This window comes from Dermochelys coriacea, chromosome 14 (genome assembly GCF_009764565.3).
Source record: "Dermochelys coriacea isolate rDerCor1 chromosome 14, rDerCor1.pri.v4, whole genome shotgun sequence".
Lineage (NCBI taxonomy): Eukaryota > Metazoa > Chordata > Testudines > Dermochelyidae > Dermochelys > Dermochelys coriacea.
In genome coordinates, this window is record NC_050081.1 from 26,221,605 (window position 1) to 26,243,088 (window position 21,484).

The window sequence follows — 21,484 nt, forward strand, 5'->3', positions numbered from 1 at the left end:
ATCCCCCAATGGCGTGACTACATGGGGTGCGTGCACTTTTAGAAATGGGGACCTAATGCTTTCTAAAGAATCCCTGCATTGCGCACGGCTCAGAAATGCACAGCAGAGGCACTGGCCTAGGGCAGAAACCTCAAAGGCGTTTTCCTGTTGCTTACCGCTTTGCCACACTCTCACCTTTTGGGCTGGCATTTTGCAGGCCTCTGTCCAAGGGGGCCATGTGGGGAGAGACTAAGCACAAATGGTTCACTCATTTCTGAGAATGAAGACAATAAAATACTCTTTTGCCATTATACAAATGTGCACATTTCTTAACAGCACTATCATGTCACAAGGAAGGATAGAAACTAGACATTTAACACAGAGATTGTTGCTGCATCTCACAGGTGCCTTTCAATAGTCCAGCTCACAGGGGGTTTAAAAGCATGCTTTGTGCATGCACAGTCAATGTGTCCTAACAACAAGGGTCTGTTCCTAATGGTGTCCCCATGTTCTGCTGGCACTGAGCATACATATGTAAGCTGAGTTCTTGAAGGTGCACATGGACTGGAACCTCATTCCATACACTGAGGTGAGTATGGAATGAGGTGGAGTTGCTGTAATGCACAAAGTGTGCAGTCTATAATATATCAAAAAGAGCTGTTCTGTAAACCTGGGTGTCATGATTTTAAATTTTGAGATCCCAAAAGTCACCAGGGCTGGGTATGATTGTTTTACACAGTATATTAGAAAGTTACTCTATGAGATACAGCAGCCTTAAGGAGTCACGAGATACCAGACCTTAATCATGAAACTGGTCCAAGAGTGGACATTGTCAGTCCTGGATTTTGGACAAGGGTAATTTTAAATCCCTCTGCCAGACTTTCTGCTGGTATAATTCTATTGCAGAGAATTTAGCCTCCTCTTTATAACTGATCCATTTCTAGATTTCCACCCACAGAGGACAGAGAGACAGATTAATATTCACAATAATAGAAAATCAGTGGGTCAAAGCGTTGAGCAATCCCTTCTGGATACCAGTGAGTTACGAATGTTCTCAACAGCACTTGGAGGTGCTGAACACTACAATGTTCTGTAACCATTTACTGAAAGTGAAAGCCTCAGACAAATAATACAGAATGCACCAAGCTGAAGCATCTTAGATAGTGTGCAGCAGGAGTGTCCCATGTGGCAGCTGAGTTCGCCCCAACGGTGGGAACAGCCTGATGCTGGGAAAGGTCAGTCTGTGATCAGTTCCAAATGGAATAGCTAAAGCAGTCAGGGAGGCAAAGGCAAGGACTAGCCTTGCACAGCCTATGGGTCATAGACTGTGACTGAAGAGAGAGGAAGGCTTTGCAGACATGCCCGTCTCTTCTCCCCCGGGAGAGATGGGTGACTGCCTTAAGTGAGAATGGCACAAGCTCCAGTCTCAACCTCGCTTAGCTAATGGAGTCACACAGGGCAGAACTTGTGAAAGTAAGCAGAGAATCAGGCTCAGTGAAGTCAATGGAGGAACTCTGGATTTGCACTAAAGTAACTGAGCCAAATGTGCCCCGTTAGTAAATGGGAGAACCAAAACAACAGGATATGTTATTGAACATCTCATCCAGATGCAATTTTATTGGCTTGATGAAAATGTTTCAGGCCTGATTTACTGGGCAAATTCATTCTGTGGAACTGCTGGGAAGCATTTGCCATAAAGTCAGGAGTATCATTAACTGTCTACATTTCATGATCCACAAAGGGGCAGATTGTGTGGGTATGTGCCCAAACAGGGAAGAGTGTGCAAGGAGTTTTTCCCTAGCAATCCTGTGCAGGGGCCAGCCACAATCTGCAAGTCAGACTCTGCTAACTGACCCAAAATGGGCTGGGACTAGCCATTCACTGCACCTGGTGGTGGACCAGCTGCTGCTACAGAGATTGATTCCCAGGATCCCCAGTAGAATTCTGGCCTAATTCATGCTGGGCTCCTGCTACACAGAGGCTCCTCCTCATCCTCCCAAACACAGGACTGTGCCTTAAAGGCAAAATCTAGTCCTAAAATTGGCGTGTCAAGTGCAGCAGCTTCGTCCATTTTCTGTAAAGCCACCTGCACTTCCAAACTGGTGAATCCCATCACAGATCTATTCTGATGTGTTGTCTGAAGAACTGGTGCTAGCAATACCTTTATTTGTTTTGCAGACTAATACAAGCTGCAGCATCCACATAATTCCTCCAAAATCTTGGTAAATGACTAAATTCTGCAACACTTTCATTATGAATAGCATGAAATGAAGTTTGAGCTGGTCAATTCCTGCCCACAGAAACCTCATAACACTAGGACTTCGTAGTGAACTGGGCTATCAAAAGTAACGTCCCTTACTTACTTCCTTTTTTTTTTGTGCACTCATTTTATTTTGCTTTTGACTAAAACAGCTGTCACCATCCTCATGGCTGCTCACCAAAGCACGGCACAATCATTCAAGCATGTCTGTCTGTCTGCTCTTTAAATATTGGAAGCAAGAAAAGGTTCCCTGCCCCTTTGTACTTTGGTGTGATCCATCCTACTTTTTCACTGGATCCATCCCCTTCCACCAGCCAATCCACTCAAAATTTCCCTTCCCCTACATGTTTATTTGTTCTGCCTGAGCTCCCCATTTACTTCCACATTTCTGGAGTGTAGACTGGCCGCTAGTTTCTGAGCCCTGTGCAAAATGAATTTCTAACCCCTTTTTTCATTCCTCTCAAGGATCAAGCAATAAGTTAGCTAAATAAATGGTACCAAACAAAAGAGACCCCTGAACTCCTCACTTTAGCATGTCCCCTCCATTTAATGCTGGAACCCAAGGAGATGTTTTAGTCTTTTTTTCTTTTCTTGCCAGAGAAGAAATTCCCTGGAGACCCAAAAAAGACTGAGTCTTTCCTACAAATTTCAAATGCAGAACCAAACTCTGCTCTCATTTACACCCTGTAAATGGGGAATAATGTGACACGGAGCAAACTGGGGCCTTGCTTTTGTTCACAGCCTTTATTTCTGCACTTTGGAAACCATGGTTTTCAGCCAGAAATATAAATATGTTATAGCTGAGCTTTAAAAATAAAGTTCCAGATATTGACATTAGAGGCTTTGAACAGCACTGGAAACAGACTCTTTACACTCAGCTCTTGGAAGTTGATACTGAGATGATACTAAAGAACTTATTGTCGATTGGTATTTTGAAGTACCCAGGAATAACAAAGAGTGGAATTCAGAAATTACCAGATTTTCAACCCATGAGCTGTATGTAATCCCTAGAGAGCTGTGGGCCTTAGCATGTGCCACAGGGACCCTCACCAACCAGGCTGGCCTCCCATGATATAATATTCTGAGGAGGTTGAACAGAATTGCACAGACGCCCTTCTCTTGGAAACCCTCTCTGGGGAAAACCAAACACCTTCAGGAAGAGTGTTTGAAAGTGGTGGCCAGGGCAGCCTGCTGACATTGGCTCCCAGGCTGGGTCATGTGCCCACTTAGCACTCCCCAAACCCACAGTTCAGTTGCCCAGCACCTTTCACAAGGGAACGGAGAAAAGTGTTGGAGAGCCAGGAAGGCTGCTTTAGGGCAGGAGCTGCAGAGAAGGGGATTGTGTAAATGAACAGAGAAGAGGTTGGTGTGCCCTGTGTGGAGAAACTGGGGAGGAGAGCAGAGAACTAAAACTTCTGAGTCCTGTGTTTAATATACACTTGCAACCCAAGGGAAGAATGATGAGATCCCTTTGTTTTTCACGTTCCCTGGACTTGGCCTCACAGTTTGAGACACTTGCAGGCCCACCTGCTGACCGAGTCCTTTAAGGAGGTCTCCTCTCTTCTGGGCACTGACACTTTGCTTTCTCCTCCCCACTCTGTTCTGAGGCCTCCTGGTGCTGTAACCTACCTAGAGCTTTTCAAGGAAGAGCCTCCCTGGAAGAGGAAATGTCCTGTTGAGTGCTGAGTCGCACAGCCTGCACCACCTCTCTGCCCCTGTGGCTTCTGCTCTCCCCTTGCTCTCCATCACCTCTGCTCTCCTGCCATGGCCTGGTTGAGAGACTGGGATTTCCCATAGCTTTTCTGAGTTTTGAGTTAGCTCAATAAAGAGATCGGCTCATTTGTGTTGCTGTTTTTATAGCACTTGTTAAAATTCTATTGCTGAGTATTCTGGTGACTGTTTGCTCCCTCCCTTGTGCTGATTGTGCCTCTGTGTTTCGTATTGCAGCACTGAAAAGCCCATCTGCATTCCATGAACAAAGGAAAAACCTGGAGAGAGCCAAGGTAACTTCTTGCACACATGTGAATGAATGAATTTGTGTATTATCCTCCAAGTCTGGGCAGGCTGCTGGAGACAGGCAGGGAGTTTGCATAAAAGTGACATTATATTCATTGAGCCTAATATCTTGCTTCCACTGACATTAACACAACTTCATTTACAGCAAGTGTCTTCTTTCCTGTCTGCGATGTGGACCTCAGCTGCATATTGTCCCTGTGAAATGAGTGCAGACTATATCGAATGCAGGAGAGATCCAGGGGGTAGAAAGAAACAAGATGTGGATCATAGAGATCTTCCAAAGTGGCAGAGAGAGATCCCTGAGGAAGATCACAGGCACCCGCAGTGTAGAACTTCAGACAAAACACCCAACAGTCTACCTTTCATTTGCAGACGTTTGCATAAATTGAATCAGGCCTTGCCTGGACCATTACTGCCATCAATGTACTTAAACCAGTGCAACAAATAGTGTGGACAGGCAACATTGCTATTTGCACCACTGGCATTTACTTTGCTTAAACCCTGTGACAAACTCCACCAGTGCAAACAGTGACATTGCCTGCTGAGAGCATGGGTCGCATGAGCAGGGGAACGTGAGGGTGGGAGGCAGGCTGAGGGGGCAGGGGGGATCTGGGGGCAGTGTTAGGGGGCAGGGGACCGTGGGGGGCAGGAGGCAGGCTGAGGGGGCCAGGAGAATGTGGGGGCATGATTAGAGGCAGGGGAATGTGGGGGGCGGGAGGCAGGCTGAGGGGCCAGGGGGATGTGGGGGCAGTGATAGGGGGCAGGGGACTGTGGGGGGCAGGAGGCAGGCTGAGGGGGCCAGGAGAATGTGGGGGCATGATTAGAGGCAGGGGAATGTGGGGGCAGGAGGCAGGCTGAGGGGGCAGGGGAATGTGGGGGCGGAAGGCCGGCTGAAGGGGCAGGTGAATATGGGAGCAGGAGGCAAGCTGAGGGGGCAGGTAAATGTGGGAGCAGGAGGCAGCTGAGGGAGCAGGGGAATTTGGGGGCAGGAGGCAGGTTTAGGGGGCAGATGAATGTGGGAGGCAGGAGGCAAGTGAGGGGACAGAGGAATGTGGGAGGCAGGAGGCCGGCTGAGGGGGCAGGGGAATGTGGGGGGCAGGAGGCAAGCTGAGGGGGCAGGGGAATGTGGGGGCAGGATTGGGGGCAGGGGAATGTGGGGCAGGAGGCAGGCTGTGGGGGCATGATTAGGGTGCAGGAGAATGTGGGGGGCAGGAGGCAGGCTGAGGGATGTTAGGGAAATGTGGAAAGCGTAAGACACACCAAGTGGGTGTGGGGAGAATGTGGGAAACAAGAGAATGAGGGGATTGTGGGAGATAGGAGGGGCATGAGGCATACTGATAGGGTTGGGAGAAAAGTGGGGGAGCAGACAGGGTGGTGCAAAGGATGTGGGGGGCAGAGAGAGAGAGTATGTGATGGGTAGAAGATTTAGGAGACAAGCAGGGAAATATGTCTGGCAAATAAATGTGGGGGCCAGCAAACTATGGTGAAACTATGGAGGGAGAATTCAAGTGATGCAGCCAGCTATCCTGTCCAGCTAGGGAGGGGACAGAAGGGGATGGAGTGGCAGCTTGGGAAGGGGTGATGGATAGGGTTGCCAGGCATCCAGTTTTTTACCAGAAAGCCCAGTCGAATAGGGACCCTGGCCACTAAAAGTGCGGTTGGCGGCGCAGCGGGGCTAAGGCAGGCTCCCTGGCTCCATGCAGCTCCCGGCAGTGGCCAGCATGTCCAGCCCCTAGGCGCACGGGTGGCCAGGGCATGTCCACACACTGCCCTGCCTTGAGCGCTGGCTCCACAGCTCCAATTAGCCAGCAACCACAGTCAATGGGAGTCGCTTCTGGGTATGGGCAGTGCACAGAGCCCTCTGGTCCCTTCATCTAGGAGCCGGACAATCCGACCACTTCTGGGAACCACCTGAGATAAGCGCCACCCGGCCGGAGCCCACACCCTGAACCCCGAACCCCCTGCCCCAGGTTGGAGCCCCCTCCTGCACCCTAACTCCCTCCCAGACCCCGCACCCCAACCCCCTGCCCCAGCTCTGAGCCACCTCCCACACAAAAACTCCCTCCCGGAGCCCTCACCTTGTACCCACTCCTGCACTCCGAACCTCTCGTCCCCTGCCTGGAGCCCCCTCCTGCACCCCAAACCCCTTATGCCCAGTCCCACCCCAGAGCCCACACCCCCAGCCAGAGGCCTCACCCCCTCCCGCACCCCATCCCCCGCCCCAGCCCAGTGAAAGTGAGTGAAGGTCTGGGAGAGTGAGCAAGGGAGTGAGGGGGGATGGAGTGAGCAGGGGCAGGGCCTCAGGGAAGGGATGGGACAAGGGTGTTCAGTTTTTGCGATTAGAAAGTTGGCAGCCTTAGTACTGGACCACCCCCCATTAGAGCTGGTTGAAGCATGAATTTTGGCCTTGCAATGATTCCACACAAACTAGGAGCAGCCAGCTTCGCCCAATGGTGAAAAAAAAAAAGGTGATTTCTTGGTGACAGAATTTAAATCTCATGATTTTTGAATGCTCAGGTAGTTATATTGGAAACCCCCAATGCATTAATCTACATACAGAGCACCCTATAAATAAAGTAATAGGCTGTCCCTGCTCTGCACTTCCTTAGTGCTGGGATCCATGTCGCCCTGTACAGGAGGAGGGGCATTGAGGAGAGTGGAACAGATAGGAGTCCCTTCCCGCAGGTGTGCTGGAGCCAGGAGGGAGTTTCTTTACTCAAGCACCCTCACCCTTTGCAGGCAATGCTGGCAGCTGTAGAAGAGGCCCTGCAGAGTCAGCTGGGGAGGATCCCCACCCCATCCCAAAGAGCTCTGTCTGCTCCATGAGCTGTGGGAGGAAGATGCCCATCAGCAGTGGCAGCACCTCCCATGGGGCAGTTCACCCCAAGAATGGGGCAACAGGAAAGGACCTCAGGAGCCCCCCAAAACGCCTGCAGGGTAAACCCAAAGAGTTGACAGCCCTGAATCATAGTGATCCCCAGGGTAGAGGAGAGCTCAGTGGGGTAAATCACAGAGATCCCAGTGGGGAGAAGAACTCTCTGGGGTGGATAACAGAGGTCCCTAGGTTGGAGAAGAGCTCAGTGGGGTGGATCACAGAGATTCCAGGGTGGAGGAACGCTCTGTGGGGTGGATTACAGAGATCTCCAAGATGCAGGAGAGCTCTGTGGGATGGATCACAGAGATCCCAGGATGGAGGAGAGCTCTGGGGGATGGCTCATAGAGATTCCATGGTGGAGGAGAGCTCAGTGGGATGAATCATAGAGCTCCCCGAGACACAGGAGAGCTCTGTGGGGTGGATCACAGACATTCCAGGGTGGAGGAGAGCTCAGTGGGGTGGATCACAGAGATCCCCAGTGGGGAGGAGAGCTCTGTGGGGTGGATCACAGAGATCCTCGGGTTGGAGGAGTGTTCTGTGGGGTGGATCACAGAAATCCTCGGGGTGAAAGAGAGTTCTGTGGGGTGGATCACAGAGATCTGAGGAGTAAAGAACAGAGGTCCACAGGATGACTCAGAGAGCTCTGAGGGGTAGAGGAAAGATGCATTGGCCAGATCAGGAAGACTCTTACACCTGAGGAAGGGGATCAGAATCCTGCATTTGTACAAGGGCTGACAGTGATCTATGGGGCAGGTTCATGCCTTCCAGTAGATGAACAGCCCTCCTGGCTTCTGATTCAGCCACTGAACTGGCAGAATGGAGCCTTAAACAAGTGTCCAGGCGGAATTGAAATGCGCTTTGTCATCTGCAGTGAGTAGTCCCCAAGCAAGTCATACTTGTCATCACATAGCAAAACCCTGACCTTTGGCTTTGCAGCATGCCCCAGGGTCCACTGGGATATTGCAAAGCCTCTCAGGCAGTTAAGTACCTCCCCAGAATGTGCTCTGCTCATGCTGGCACCAGCTATCTAGCCCAACTCAGGCACCTCTCTAATGGCAGAGATAAGATAAGTGGCCATTTCCAGAAAAGTCTGAAAATGCCTGTGACTAGATCACTTTTGGGGGAACCATGTCAGCTTTCCAAGCCCCCTACATTACACACTGGCCAGCCCTAGCTAAACCTAGGGTATGGCCACATCTCGAGCAGGGGGTTGAGTCACAGCTCAAGAAGACATACTTGCACTAGCTCAGAACAAGGTAGTGTACTAAAAATAGAGAGCAGCAGCGGTGGCGTGAGCCACAGGAGGGGCTAGCCATGCCACCCGAGACCATAGGCATGAACTCCGGGTGGGTAGCCCCTTCCACCACGCATGCTGCCATGACTACACTATTTTTAGCATGCTAACTCAATCAGAGCTAGTGTGAGTGTCTCCTCCAGCTGGCAATCATACCCACAGCTCAAAGTGTAAACATACCCTAAGAGGGTCTCCAGGGTTCACATAGCTATCCTGTTTGCCTGGGGTCCAGTTCAGAAAGCACACAGTCCAAGACAACAGGTTAGAAAAATACATGCAGCAAGGAATAAGATACCCTGCAATGCTGACAATAGATAACAAACCTCTGATATGCTGATATATCAAGTACATTGCATTGATTCCATTGCATCAATCCAAGATTAGCTAATCCAAAACTATCCTAATTTTCTCATTTGGTCTTTGAGTATGTTTTTCTTCATCCTCATTTCTTTCCCCATATCATATTTATTAATAGTTGGTTCATGATGCATACAGAGCAATAATAGTAGCATGGCTACCTTAAGAGGGAATTATCTTGTTTTACATGATTGGCTCTTGGTGATTTCTAATGGAATATAGTAATTCATTCAGTTACTCTATGAGAGATTTGTTTGCAGCTAGTTGTACAGGCACTTTATGTGAAGGAGTTAACTTGAAACATTTTGGAGTATTCTTGTGAACTAACATATTCTAGGTACTTGCCCTTTGTCTCCTGCAATCATAAATGACTAATGTAAGAAACAAAACGCCCCTATGAAAAATTAGTATGTTTAGGAAATTTCAAGCAATTTAAAGTATCCTTGAAGTGTCGTATATTTTATTGTTCAAGTATACATTAATGTCTCTCTGTCTCGCCATTCAAAGGTTTCCATTGGCTGCTTGCCTGGGGGAAGAGCAAAGGATTATTGAGTGAGATGCCCAAAAATGTCTTTGTTCTCAGAGCATGTTAAAGAGCACAATGCATGACAAAAATATACTCCTGTTTATAGGGGTGCCCTTTGTCTAGGGCAGTAACCAGTGAATTTCAGAAGGATTGCTGGGTGCTTTCAGATAAGCAGCCAATAACATTTTGGTTGCTTAGCTGAATCTTCTCCAAATTCCATGTTCTACAAACTTGGTCTAGAAATCTGATAATAACGGGTTCTTTTGTGTGTCCCAATATTTTCTGCTTCCCCTGATGCTAGAAACATCATGATAACAGCATCTCCTGCCTTTATGCCCCTGGACCACTTCTCCTCCTACTTAGAACCAGGAAGGGCTGAGAAGAGCCAGAACTACAATAAATGTTAAAGTTAATGCACAGTGGACTAGATGGTCCAAGGGGTTGTGACAGACCTCTATGTTAGTAATTCGAGTCTCGCTTGAGTCAGGAAACTATCTCATGGCTGTTTGGTAGCCTATAATGTGAAATTAATTTAATTAAATTAATCCAGCACCTCCAGATACATTATTCCAAAGGTCTTTCAGAGCACAGGATCTCACAGAATTATACACACAGTTTAAGTGGTGTCACTGTGTCACTACACGCTGTGTGTATAGTGACACCACTTAAACAAATCAAGGCACCAGGGACACATGGATACATAGGAATGCTGTACAGGATTGGATCTGCCACCCATCTAGTCTGATATGTTTTCTCTCACAGTGGCCAGTATTAGATGCTTCAGAGGAAGGACAATTATGGAATAAATTACACAGGGGAAGTTTCTTCCTAACATCAGACAGTTTGTGCTCTGAAGCATGAAGGCATAACAGGAGGCTAACACAAATCACAGAGTGGGGAATGGGGGAGACGGAATAGCAAAACTAATAGGATGTTCCAAATTCTTAGCCAGTCAGGAGCAGTAAATTCAATTTGGCACCTGTCGAGCTGTGATCAGCTTGCAGTTTACTGTATCCATTATGGAAGAGGTAAGTTTTGAGGATGGACTTGGTGATGGATTTATAAAATTTGACAAAGGGATTCCTCCATGCATCACAGGTAGCATGGGAGAAATCATGGGGAGATAATATGATTAGTCAGAACTTTGAAGTATTATGTCATTACGTGGGTACCACATTTCTCCAATGAAATGTAACTGGGTGTTCTCATTACTCATATAATGCCTCATCCGTTTTGGAATCCTCTTTTGGAAGCTCTTGCAGTCAGCAATATCTGCACCTGTATTGCCCCTCTGTGGCCCACCACAGGCACCCACTTTTAGGCTCCCAGCTCCTCAGCCATCACTTCTCCTTGTAGAGACCTACATCTCTCTCCCTCCTAACTGGGGGTTTTCCAACTGCACAGTTCCCTGCCTTCATCATGAGTTCCCCAGCAAGTCAGGTGGCCTAGGCAGGCCAGCTTTCCTTTCCTTTCTCAGAGGCTATAAACAGCATAATTGCCCCAGTTAAAAGTCACCGTACAGCCCTTTCTAAGCAAGCACATTTCTTCCTAAGATGAAAGCATTATAGAGAAAACATAAACAAAACCCTACACACATGCTAGTAAGTTTATCAGAAATCACCCCTACTCCAACAAGGGCTCTGGTAGGAGTCAGTAGTTCAAACACCAACAAGAGTTTTCTGTGGTTATTAGTTCAAAACAACTGTTAGCCCAGAACAAGCACACCTATGAATCTATGCCTCTCTCCATTACACAGTTTTGGCCTTTGAGCCTTAATTTCCAGGAACAGGTAATTAGCAGATAATGATTCTTTCCACAGGGCATAGCTTCAAAAGGCTGGATTTTTGCATAACTGGGGTGTGGTACATTTGCATTCATCTCCCCCAAGAGATTTCCTGGGAAATGCACTTAATTTATGCTTGTCCTGAAAGTTCATTCTTGTCTGGCACATTGTTTCGATAGTCCTTTGAAGCTTATAATGCTTCCCAAGGTTTACATTGGCCATGGCTCCCCTCTAGAGGCGTCACATAAAATTCCACAATAATACATAAACTGGGAATTTTTAACACAATGGACTCCAAGATACTTAAACTTAATTCAATAAAATTTTTCAAGGATATTGCAAGAAATTGTCATATCTGTCACAATATCTTGTTTCAGGGAGTTCCACAAGTTAACGATGCATTATGTAGAAAAACATTTCCTTTTATTCGTTTTGAATTTACTGGCCTCCCCTCGTTATTGTGTTATGAGACACCATTCATTCTCTATAACACTCACAAGCTCATATGATCTCTTTTTATCTCCCTTATAAACTAAACAGTCCTGTTGTTTTCACTCTCACCTGATAAGAAAGTCTTTCCATACCTCTCATCATTCTCATTGCCTGTCTCTGAACATCTCTCTTTCTGCTAGATATGTTGTTAGATGGAGTGACCAGAACTTAATACATGATTCCAGGAGAGGACCTATCATGTATTTATAGAATTGCATAATTCTGTTCAATGTTTTCTCCATCCCATTTCTTATGCTTCTTAATGTTATGATTGCATTTTTGACCATTCTGCACACTGAGAAGATATCATTAAGCTGCCCACAGTGACGCCGAGATGTTTTCCCTGAGTGGTTACAATTAATTTAGAACCTAATAGGGTGTAGGATCAGCGTAAATTCTTCTTTCCAATATGCATTACGCTGTCTTTGTCAACACTGAATTTCATCTACATTCTTGCTACCCAGTCACCCAGCATGGTTAAGTCCCTCTGAAGTTTCTCACAGCCTGCTCTAATCTTAACTGACCTAAATAACACTGTGCCATCTGAAGACTTTTCCACCACACTGCTCCTCTGCTTTTTCAGTGTACTAATAAGTACCTGAAATAATACCATCCTAGCACAGAACTTTGTGGCATCTCACTGTTTATCTTTTGCTATATTGCAAATTGACTCTTTCTTCCTATGGACTGATTTCTATCTTTTAGACTGTTTCTAATCCTCCCTCAATGGCATTGAATTTAATTATATTATAGTCACTATCACTCGGCAACTCAACTATAGCTGCTTCTGGAACCTACCTCTATGTTACTTAGGACTCAATTTAGCATAGTCTCTCCTCTTGTGTTCTCTCACTAAGGTGACAAGAAGTTGCTTCTCTAAATGTGGACCTGAAAGGCCAGATTTTCAAAGTTATTTACGTGTCTAAAGATGCCAATAAGCACCTAGTAGGAATTTCAAAAGAGAGTAGGTATCTAACTATCCTTGACTTTAAAGGGAGCTAGGCATCTAACCTACTTAGCTGCTTTTGACAATCCCACCTGGCACCTATCTGCGTCTTTAGGCACCTAAATACCTTTCAAAATCTGGCCTGAAGTGACATTTGATCAGTTTTTATGCAGGTACTAAGAGATACCCATTATAACTCCTTTTGTAGATGTAGATTTTACTTTGGTCACCCTCAGCACTGTGCATTCAATAGCATTTTCTTTAACTGGAGACTGGGAGTATCATTTCACTCATATATTTGTAATCCTGTCATTTCGGACTTGGATCTCTACAGATTTAACTGTATGATCCTCTCTACTCAGAACTGGTATCTCACTAGGTTCCATGGAATCTTTAAGATAGTGGCAGGTTTCAGAGTAGCAGCCGTGTTAGTCTGTATTCGCAAAAAGAAAAGGAGTACTTGTGGCACCTTAGAGACTAACAAATTTAATAGAGCATAAGCTTTCGTGAGCTACAGCTCACTTCATCGGATGCATCCAATGAAGTGAGCTGTAGCTCACGAAAGCTTATGCTCTAATAAATTTGTTAGTCTCTAAGGTGCCACAAGTACTCCTTTTCTTTTTAAGATAGTGGGACTCCCCCATCTCTCTGACCTAACAATTCCTTCCTGTATAGCTTATAATCAGGTATTACAGTATCCCATTGATTATTGTCTTTCCCCCCTGCTAAACAGAAATGCCACTTACATCACAATCCTCTTGCAATGCTGGACATTTTAGCTCGCCTGCTTTTGCTTGTAAGTTTCTTTCATTGATATCCAGACATATGTAGTTGGCAAACTCTGTTGAGTAGTGGTATGGCCTTTAACTAATTGTCAGATAGAACTCTATTGGCTACATCTGAAGGTCAATTGAATGACAATGACAAGCTGAAGAGGTAACTTGAGTATAATTTATATTTCCTACTGTAATAATACAATTAAGCATGTGTGTGAGTAGATGTGTGTTTGCTAATATACCCGTGTGTTTGCTGTACCCTTTTCATTTGCCTTTATATTGATAGCTCATTGGGCAGGCATCATTTCTTCTCTATTTAGAAAGGATCTGGCATTTTCTGGGCATTCCAATAATAATACTAATTTGTCACTTGAGCAAACAAGATGTTTGTTTACTAAGTGCTGTCCTCAGTGAAGGTCTCACTATGTATCAGTATCTATCTACATATCTATTTCTAAGTGTTGTTGTAGCCATGTTGGTATCAAGATATGAGAGAGAGACTAGGTAGGTGAAGCAGGAGTTGGTCCAGTAACAGATGTTGCCTCACCTACCTTGTCTATCTATTTCTAAGGCATTTATCACCTTTGTATCTAAGATGAGGGCATGACTTTCTCAGCAATTTCACAAAATGGAATTCAGCAGTTAAGTGCAGAGCAACAGGACCTAGCAGCTTACATCAGGAAGTGCAGAGTACCCTGGAAACTGTGGGGGACTTAGAAAGGCAGAGTGTCATTATCAGCACCGGAATAGCCAATATACCTCTCTCTTGCAAACAGTGTCAGAGAATCGGTACAGAAGGTCAGGCTCCTAGTTTTACATCTCATCCAAAAGCTGGCATTTCCAGCAGCATAGCATCCTCTCGCACCATGCTGGGGTGTTGATTCAGCACCAACCCCAAAGGAAACATGCTGTGCTGTCTTGTGGGGGTAGATCCAGGCACGCATTGGTGAATAGTCCTCACACACGGTGAACAGGGCTCCAGCAGACTTCACATACTGTCAGAACAGCCTGGGCACCAGCAGTGCTGGGGGTCTTGAGGTGCTGCTCTCTGGAGGCTTAAAAGGACAGACCTTACAAGGGCCATCTGCTGAATTGTCGAAACTGATTCCAAGAGCATCACTTTGTCTCATTGGGCATCTCCTGTCCAAGTGTTGGCTAGTACTTGGGTAAATAAGGTACCACTTAACAGCTCACTCAGTGGAGAAAAGCAGTTATTCCCTCTTCCTACGAAAACACGAACAATTCCAATAGCTGAGCAGAAAGAGCCAGCACTGTGTAATTTACTAGCTGGAGCTGGTGATCTAACATTCTCTGTATTTCTGTCCTGCAGACTGAGGATTACCTAAAGCACAAGATCAGAAGCAGGCCTGAGCAATCAGACCTGGTCAATATGCACATTTTACAAGGTAAGGCTGGGTGAGCTGTTCCTCACATATTTGTAGATTTCTCCAAACCTTCATCTCTCTTGTGGCCCCAAATCTTCTGTTGCTTTCCTGTTTCTCTGCAAGACACAATTTTAGGGTTACTTTGCCCCAGATCTTGATGGCAATCAGACTATGTAAGGGGCTTGTAGCACAAGGTATTTCATGTTGTGCCCAATGCAGCCCTCATCATCCTTAAATAGGTATTGACAGACTGGATCAAATCCTGCAGTCCATCTAGCTCAACATCCTGTGTTTGACAGTAGCTGGCACCAGGTCCATTGGAAGGGTTCAATCATTAGAAACAAAGATAGCTCATTTTGTGATAACTGGGAGAACCGCACGGTGACTTGCCTACCGGGTATGAAGATTGCGGATCTCTCAAGACATCTAGATAGACTTATACGTAGTGCTGGGGAGTAGCCGATGGTCATGGTACATGTAGGCACCAATGACATAGGGAAGGATAAGAGAGAGGCCCTAGAGGACAAATTTAGACTGCTAGGTAAGAGATTGAAGTCCAGGACCTCCATGGTAGCATTCTCTGAAATGCTTCCAGTTCCACGCAGGGGGCCAGTTAGACAGGTAGAACTGCAGGGTCTCAATGCATGGATGAGACACGATGGTGTAGGGAGGAAAGATTTAGATTTATTAGGAACTGGGGAATCTTTTGGGAAAGGGAGAACCTATACAGGAAGGATGAGCTCCACCTAAACCAAAATGGAACCAGATTGCTGGCACTTAATATTAAAATGGTCATAGAACAGTTTTTAAACTAAGGGCTAGGGGAAGCCAACAGGTGTGGAGGAGCACATTTTTCAGACAGAGACATCTCTTAGTGGAGGATCTATTAATGGAGATACTGATCTGATGAGAAACAGTCAAATGATCTGATGAGATACAGTCAAATGAAAAAGAGTTCCATTCAATTAGATCATGTGATGGCAAACGTTAAAAAGTGAAAAGAAAAGTAGGACTTGTGGCACCTTAGAGACTAACAAATTTATTTGAGCATAAGCTTTTGTGAGCTGAAGTGAGCTGTAGCTCATGAAAGCTTATGCTCCAATAAATTTGTTAGTCTCTAAGGTGCCACAAGTATTCCTTTTCTTTTTGCGGATACAGACTATCACAGCTGCTACTCTGAAACCAGTTAAAAAGTGATAATTTTTAAGTGCTTATATACAAATGTTAGAAATCTAAATAATAAGATTGGTGAATTAGAGTGCCTCATATTAAATGAGGATATTGATGTAATAGGCATCACAGAAACTTGGTGCAATGGGGATAATCAATGGGACACAGTAATACCAGAGTACAAAATATATCGGAATAGGTCGTGCTGGAGGGAGAGTGGTCTATATGTGTAAGAAAGCGTAGAGTCAAATGAAGTAAAAATCTTAAATGAACCAAACTCTACCATAGAATCTCTATGGATAGTAATTCCATGCTGGAATAATAAGAATATAGCATTAGGGATATACTTTCGACCACCTGACCAGGATGGTGATAGTGACTGTAAAATGCTCAGGGAGATTAGAGAGGCTATAAAAATTAAAAACTCAATAATAATGGGGGATTTCAACTATCCCCATATTGACTGGGTACATGTCACCTCAGGACAGGATGCAGAGATAACATTTCTTGGCACCTCCCCCCCGCCAACACAAGCGGGGGTCCTGGGCCGCACGCCACCCCACCCCCCGCCAAAGTAGCTGGGCCGCCCTCCCCCAGCACCCACAGGGCCCCTGAGCAGCCCCTTCCCCAAGTTTTATTCACTGGTATTTTTAGTGAAAATCTAAAAATAGACTAAAACATAGCTTTATTCATAAATGATCTGGAAAAAGAGGTAAACAGTGAGATGGCAAAATTTGCAGATGATACAAAATACTCAAGATAGTTAAGTCCAAAGCAGACTGCGACAAGTTACAAAGGAATCTCACAGAACTGGATGACTGGGCAACAAAATGGCAGATGAAATTCAATGTTTATAAATGCAAAATAATACACATTGAAAAACATAATCCTAACTTTACATACAAAAGGAAGGGGTCTAAATTAGCTGTTGCCAATCAAGAAAAAGATCTAGGAGGTACTGTGGATAGTTCTCTGAAAACATCCACTCCATGTGCAGCGACAGTCAAAAAAGCGAACAGAATGTTGGGAATCATTAAGAAAGGGATAGATTAAGACAGAAAATATCATATTGCCGCTGTATAAATCCATGGTACGCCCACATCTTGAATACTGTGTGCAAATGTGGTCGCCCTATCCCAAAAAAGATACATTGGAATTGGAAAAGGTTCAGAAAAGGGCAACAAAAATGATTAGTGGTATGAAAAGGCTTCCGTATGAGAAGAGATTAATAATACTGGGACTTTTCAACTTGGAAAAGAGACAACTAAGGGGGGATATGATAGAGGGCTATAACATCATGACTGCTGTGGAGAAAGTAAATAAGGAAGTGTTATTAACTCTTTCTCATAACACAAGACCTAGGAGTCACCAATTTAAATTAATAAGTGGAGGGTTTAAAACAAAAAAAGAAAGTATTTTTTCAAACAACGCACAGTCAGCCTGTGGAACTCTTTGCCAGAGGATGTTGTGAAGGCCAAGACTATAACAGGGTAAAAAAAAGAACTAGATAAATTCATGGTTAGGTCCATCAGTGACTATTAGCCAGGATGAGCAGGGATGGTGTCCCTAGCCTCTGTTTGCCAGACGCTGGGAATGGGCAACATGGAATAGATCCCTTGATGATTACCTGTTCTGTTCATTCCCTCTGAAGCACCTGGCACTGGCCACTCTCAGAAGACAGGATACTGGAATAGATGGATCTTTGGTCTGATCCAGTATGGCTGTTCTTATGCTCTTAAAGTGTAAGAACCCAGAAGTTGATGTGGAATAATCTGCTTCCCACAAAGTTCAAATCCAACCCCCAATAGTCAGAGATTGACTTAAAATGTGACAAAGGACATGTAATATTCCTACCTAAACATTTTAGCGTTAATTCCGGTATTCTGGATAGTCCAGTTATCCATGTAAATGACCAATTTCCTAATTTATTGGCCTTGATGATATCCTCTGGCAGCAAGTTCCATAGTCTAATTGTATTATGTATGGAAAAAGTATTTCCTTTGATCACTTTTGCAATCGTTCTGTGGTGTCCTCCAAGCACATTCCCCGAGTCTTGGGCTCGGGCCGATTTCCGAGACTGCTTCCTCTTTCACCACAGCTAGTGTCCCAATAGGGCAGGCAGACTGCTCTGCAGACAATAAATCCTGATTTAAGCCTTCAGTCAGACTCCAAGTGAGCCCTGAAAGGTTGGAGGGGAACACTCACTGCTCTGGCTGGAAACAGAACTCCTGACTTTCTTGGCAGAGCAGGGAGTGCTGGAGATCTCACACAGAGCCATAACACACAGCAACAACATATTGCAAACACACGGAGCAGTCAGGGCAGCTAGGCTCTCGGGCCAACGCTGGGCCAGTTCAGCCAATGCTGCCAGAGCAGCAGCTGCATGACAGGTTGAAATGCTGGAGTGTTCTGTGCCTGGGTAGTGAGTACACACTTTGTGCTGATAGCGAGCTCATCTCTCCCTTCTTTCATGGCCCTTCTTGAGTACTTCACAGGTGCCTCCTAATTATCAGGAAGCCTCTTTTCACAGCCCCCGACAGCCTCCCAAATACTGTCCCATTCTGGACACATCTGTTCCCTATCTGCCCCATAGCACAGGGCTCGGAGAGAGAAGGGTGAATACTGAACTGTTGCCCTGGCAGCCAAGGGGACAGATTAAACAACTCCGCCGGGGTCAAGGTTGGCACAAGCCAGCCGTGTCCTCCTCATGGGGCTTTTGTCCTAGTCGGGTGCAGGACACCTGGTATGTTTGAACTCTCTGAGTCTCCAGCTGTTCACTCCTTAGGTTGGGCTTTGTCCTCCTCATCCCTGCAGAAAGGCCACAGCTCTCTGGAGCTCTGCTGGAGCCCACAGCCATCCACAGAGAGGCATTGTGCCACCTCCTCCTCACCTTTCACAACAGACTCCATGCCAGCAAGGATCTTCCTGGAGCCCAGGGCGCTGTTCCTGAAGCACCAAGAAACTAGTCTCACTCCAGAGACACTCCAACCCTGCCCCCTCTCCTCCCACAGAGACCAGGCCCTATGGAGCCCTCACAGAAGGGCTCCCATGGGGCCAGGAGGAAGGAAGGAGCAGGTGTTCTCCTAGGCTCCCCTCAACCCTGAGAGTGAAGAGGTGTTTGTTATGGCCAGAATTGTTAGGCCCTTGCTCCCTGCATGGGAAGAAATGGAGGCTAATCCCTTCCCCATGTGCTCAAGTAATGGAGGCCCCCAGTTCCCAGTCACAGGTGCCAGGCTTTAGTGAATGGCCCTCACGTTCCATTGCAGGCTCCTATCTGGGGTGTTAGCCTGAGTTTGCCAGGAGTGTGAGTCACATCCCATAATTCTGGCACTCTGTTTTGGGGCAGCTGTTGAGTAGGAGGCAGGTGATGGCTGGTTAATTAGTGCAGTCACCTGAAAACGGTGCAAGCTTCAGTTAACCAGTGACTGGTATGCAGGAGGCACCATTTGCTCTCCGTGTCAGCTGGGATTATAAAGTGAGAACAAACAGTGACAGGAAGTTCCATGTGCTCTCCTGACTAGGCAGCTGTCATTCTGTGAGGGAGGCAGGATGGTGCGAGGGATACTGCCTGCATGGGGGGCCAAAACACCTGGGTTCTAGTTCTGGCTCTGCCACATAACTATTGTATAGCACTGGCCTCCCTCTGCCACAGCTGTCCATATACCTCCAAGATGGCTCACGTTATGCCCATTTTACAAATGGGGAAACAAAGGACTGGGCTACACATTGAGTTATTCTGGAACAGCTCCTGGGAGTCAGTTCACACCCTACTTTAATCTGAATTAATCTGGGAGAGTAGAAGTTTTGCAGAGTAGAACAGCTGCTAAGAGATTTTCATAAGGACAAATGGGGATGATTGGGGTGAGTGGCCACTCACAGGGTAGCATGAATTCATATGACCCATCAGTTCTGTAACTGGCTATACAGCACACTGCTGAGACTCTGAGGCTTGTGTTTTCCATAGCCTGAATTTCTTCAAAGAGTAGTTGTATTTGGAACTATAAGGATGTGCGGTGGTACCTTCAGGTCCAGAGATGTCCCCTGACTTTACTGACTACTGCAGATTGGTCACACTTTATATTAAGGGTCCATTTATAAATGGTTTGTAAAGGCTTAGTAAGGGTTCAATAGATATAAGCATGGTGCAGACATTAGTAGTATGTGTTTAGGGATGGTTCTAAACACATTCATAGAAGGTGTTAGCGTCATGGTGATAAGCAATCTATTGACATGTTGGACTTGGTGACAATCTAGACCAACAATTGATTAACCACTTATTAAAACCTCTAGTAATCATTTACCAACTCTTTATAAACCATTTATCAATGGCGCCTTAAGATAAACCAGTAAATTCTGCCTTTTTTCCCTGTTAACCTTCCAGAGCCCATCTAGCTCTGGGAGAGGACTCGGAGAGTCATTGTTTCATAGAGTTTAAGGCCAGAAGGGACCATTATATCATCTATTCTGACCTCCTGCATAACACAGGCCATTACATTTTACCCTGTTACCCCTGTGTTAAGCCAACAACTTGTGTTTGACTAAAGAATAATTTGTGCCTTCCAGAAAGGCATCCAGTCTGGATTTGAAGACAGCAAGAGATAGAGAATCCACCACTTCCCTTGGGATTTTGTTCCTATGATTAATCACCCTCCCTGTTAACAATTTCTGCCTTATTTCCAGTTTGAATTTGTCTGGCTAAAGCTTCGGCCGTTTGTGGCTGTTTCACTTTTCTCTCCTAGAATAAGAGCCCTTTAGTATCCAGCATTTTTGTAGTACCAACGAAGGTACTTCTCCACTGTAATCAAATTACTTTCAATCTTCTTTCTGATAAACTGAACAGACTGAGCTCTGTACATCTCTCCCTCTACAGCACGATTCTCTCCAGCCTTTGAATCATTTTTATGGTTCTTTCTACACATGCTCTAATATTTCAGCATCCAAGGAGCTGGAGTCTGCTCCCATTAGCTGGCAGAGCCAGTCCAGCTCAGGGAGAGGAGCTGGAGTCTATTCTGCTCCTACATCACCCACACAATTTTAACTAAGTTTCATTGCAGACTGTTTATTGATCAGACAGAACCCAGCATAACTCTAGGGTCACAGGCTGAGTTTGCACAGCTGGAATCTAAGGGAAAAAGATCTTTTACTTGATAACTGAGAATTCTGACCTGGGAACCATTGAGAACTATGTGGAGATCCACAATCCATCCCACACACAGTCCTATGTCTAGAGAGTAATCTAACAGCCAGTGTTCCAGGCTCAGAATACTGGAACTGATCTCTCTCCGTTTACTGCTCTAACCTGAAATGTGTTTTGTTTTGACTGTGATCCCGGAAGGGGAATCTCATTATCACTGAGCGTTCTGTAGCTAGAGCACAGGTTCAGCGGGACCTGGAACTGATGCTTTCAATTTTGGCCTTTTAGACTCAGCTGCAGAGGGGTCCATTCAAGCTACTCAGATGAAGCTGAAAAGAGCCCGACTTGCAGATGATCTCAATGAAAAAATTGCTCTCAGACCAGGTCCTTTGGAGCTGGTGGAGAAGAATATTATTCCTGTTGACTCAGCTGTGAAAGAGGCGATAAAAGGTAGGTCACGAGAGAAGCACATCTTGTATCGCACGTGTGTG

The 21,484-nt window shown here is 45.8% G+C and overlaps 1 protein-coding gene across 12 annotated transcripts in view; it reads left to right on the plus strand.

Annotated features, from left to right (window-relative positions):
* MYOCD (myocardin) overlaps window positions 1-21,484 on the plus strand; it is a 480,210-nt gene that overhangs the window by 423,050 nt on the left and 35,676 nt on the right. For 9 of the 12 annotated variants that reach the window (XM_043496455.1, XM_043496456.1, XM_043496458.1 and 6 more), the window contains 3 exons: window positions 4,187-4,242; window positions 14,635-14,710; window positions 21,282-21,443. In XM_043496455.1, coding sequence (XP_043352390.1) covers window positions 4,187-4,242; window positions 14,635-14,710; window positions 21,282-21,443 — 294 coding nt within the window. Of the gene's footprint in view, window positions 1-2,157; window positions 2,325-4,186; window positions 4,243-14,634; window positions 14,711-21,281; window positions 21,444-21,484 lie in introns of those variants that run through there. The other 3 variants (XM_038371459.2, XM_038371458.2, XM_038371460.2) reach the window with 2 other exon arrangements.